The sequence below is a fragment of the Neoarius graeffei genome, chromosome 7, assembly GCF_027579695.1.
Source record: "Neoarius graeffei isolate fNeoGra1 chromosome 7, fNeoGra1.pri, whole genome shotgun sequence".
Lineage (NCBI taxonomy): Eukaryota > Metazoa > Chordata > Actinopteri > Siluriformes > Ariidae > Neoarius > Neoarius graeffei.
In genome coordinates, this window is record NC_083575.1 from 91,123,311 (window position 1) to 91,125,201 (window position 1,891).

Sequence of the window (1,891 nt, forward strand, 5' to 3'; positions counted from 1 at the left end):
TCATGGTGTTTTTCAGTGTCAGTGTGTCATTCGCAATCAGTGAGTTATTCAGGGTCATTGTGTTATTCAGGGTCAGTGTGTCATTCGGGATCAGTGTTTTCTTCTGGGTCAGTGTGTCATTCCGGATCATTGTGTTATTCAGGGTCAGTGTGTCATTTGGGATCAGTGTGTTATTCAGGATCAGTGTGTGATTCAGGGTCAGTGTGTTATTCTGGGTCAGTGTGTTATTCGGGGTCAGTGTCTGATTTTGGGTCAGTGTGCCATTCAGGGTCAGTAGGTCATTCAGGGTCAGTGTTTTATTCTAGGTCAGTGTATTATTCAGGGTCAGTGTGCTGTTAAGGGTCAGTGTCAAATTCTGGGTCAGTGTGTCATTCAGGGTCAGTGTGTTATTCTGGGTCAGCGTTTTATTTGGGGTGAATGTGTGATTCAGGGTCACTGAGTTATTCTGGGTCAGTGTGTTATTCTGGGTCATTGTGTCATTCAGGATCGGTGTGTCATTCAGGGTCAGTGTCTAATTCGGTGTCAGTGTGTGAGTCAGGGTCAGTGTGTTATTCTGGGTCAGTATTTTATTCAGGGTCAGTGTGTTATTATGGGTCTGTGTTATTCAGGGTCAGTGTGTAATTCAGGGTCAGTGTCTAATTCAGAGTCAGTGTGTGATTCAGGGTCAGTGTGTTATTCAGGGTCAGTGTGTTATTCAGGGTCAGTGTGTCATTCGGGATCACTGTGTTATGCATGGTCAGTGTGTTGTTCAGGGTAAGTGTGTTATAAAGGGTCAGCGTGTCATTCGCAATCAGTGTGTGATTCAGGGTCAGTGTGTAATTCGGAGTCAGTGTGTGATTCTGGGTCAGTGTGTTATTTGGGGTCAGTGTGTTATTCTGGGTCAGTGTGTCATTCGGTATCAGTGTGTTATTCAGGATCAGTGTGTCGTTCAGGGTCAGCGTATCATTTGGGTTCAGTGTGTGATTCAGGGTCAGTGTGTAATTCGGGGTCAGTGTGTCATTCAGCCTCAGTGTGTCATTCAGGATCAGTGTGTTATTCAGGGTCAGTGTGTCATTCAGGGTCAGTGTGTCATTCAGCCTCAGTGTGTCATTCAGGATCAGTGTGTTATTCAGGGTCAGTGTGTTATTCTGGGTCAGTGTGTCATTCAGGGACTGTGTGTCATTCAGCGTCAGTGTGTCATTCGGGATCAGTGTGTTATTCAGGTTCAGTGTGTTATTCTGGTTCATGGTGTTTTTCAGTATCAGTGTGTCATTCACGATCAGTGTGTTATTCAGGGTCAGTATGTCATTCACGATCAGTGTGTTATTCATGGTCAGTGTGTCATTCAGGGTCAGTGTGTCATTCATGGTCAGTGTGTTATTCATGGTCAGTGTGTCATTCAGGGTCAGTGTGTCATTCGGGATTAGTGTGTTATTCATGGTCAGTGTGTTCTTCAGTTCCTGAAGTGTTATTGTACAGAATGATGGGATGGTAAGTGTGTGTGGTTTACCTTCGTTTCTCTCTCTTTTTTTCCCTCATTTCTTTTTCTTCCACCGATTTTGACATCTGCTTGACATCCTGAGCCAAACTGTGTGGGAAAAGGTCCAATAAAACAACAGCTCTGTTAATCCAGGGCAGGCCGGTCAGGATGAATATCTATTTCGGGATAATGACATGCGCTAATAAATAGCGCATGCGCGAAAAAATATATGCTTGTTTCCCTTTGTTTTGAAGTTTTGAAATCCTGGTATACATCAAGTGTGTGTGTTTGTAGTTGAACAAGTGTTTGTGTGTGTGTGTGTGTGTGTGTGTGTGAGAGAGAGAGAGAGAGAGAGAGAGAGAGAGAGAGAGAGAGATTTTGCAGACCTGTATACTTTAAGTGATAGATAATAATAATAATAAGAAGAATAAG

The 1,891-nt window shown here is 43.6% G+C and overlaps 1 protein-coding gene across 1 annotated transcript; it reads right to left on the reverse strand.

Moving 5' to 3' along the window:
- Positions 1-635: 635 nt before the first annotated feature.
- Positions 636-1,418, reverse strand: LOC132888949 (homeobox protein SMOX-1-like). The gene has a single exon (XM_060925035.1). It carries the CDS (start codon positions 1,416-1,418, stop codon positions 636-638), a length of 783 nt encoding a protein of 260 aa, XP_060781018.1.
- Positions 1,419-1,891: the final 473 nt, after the last annotated feature.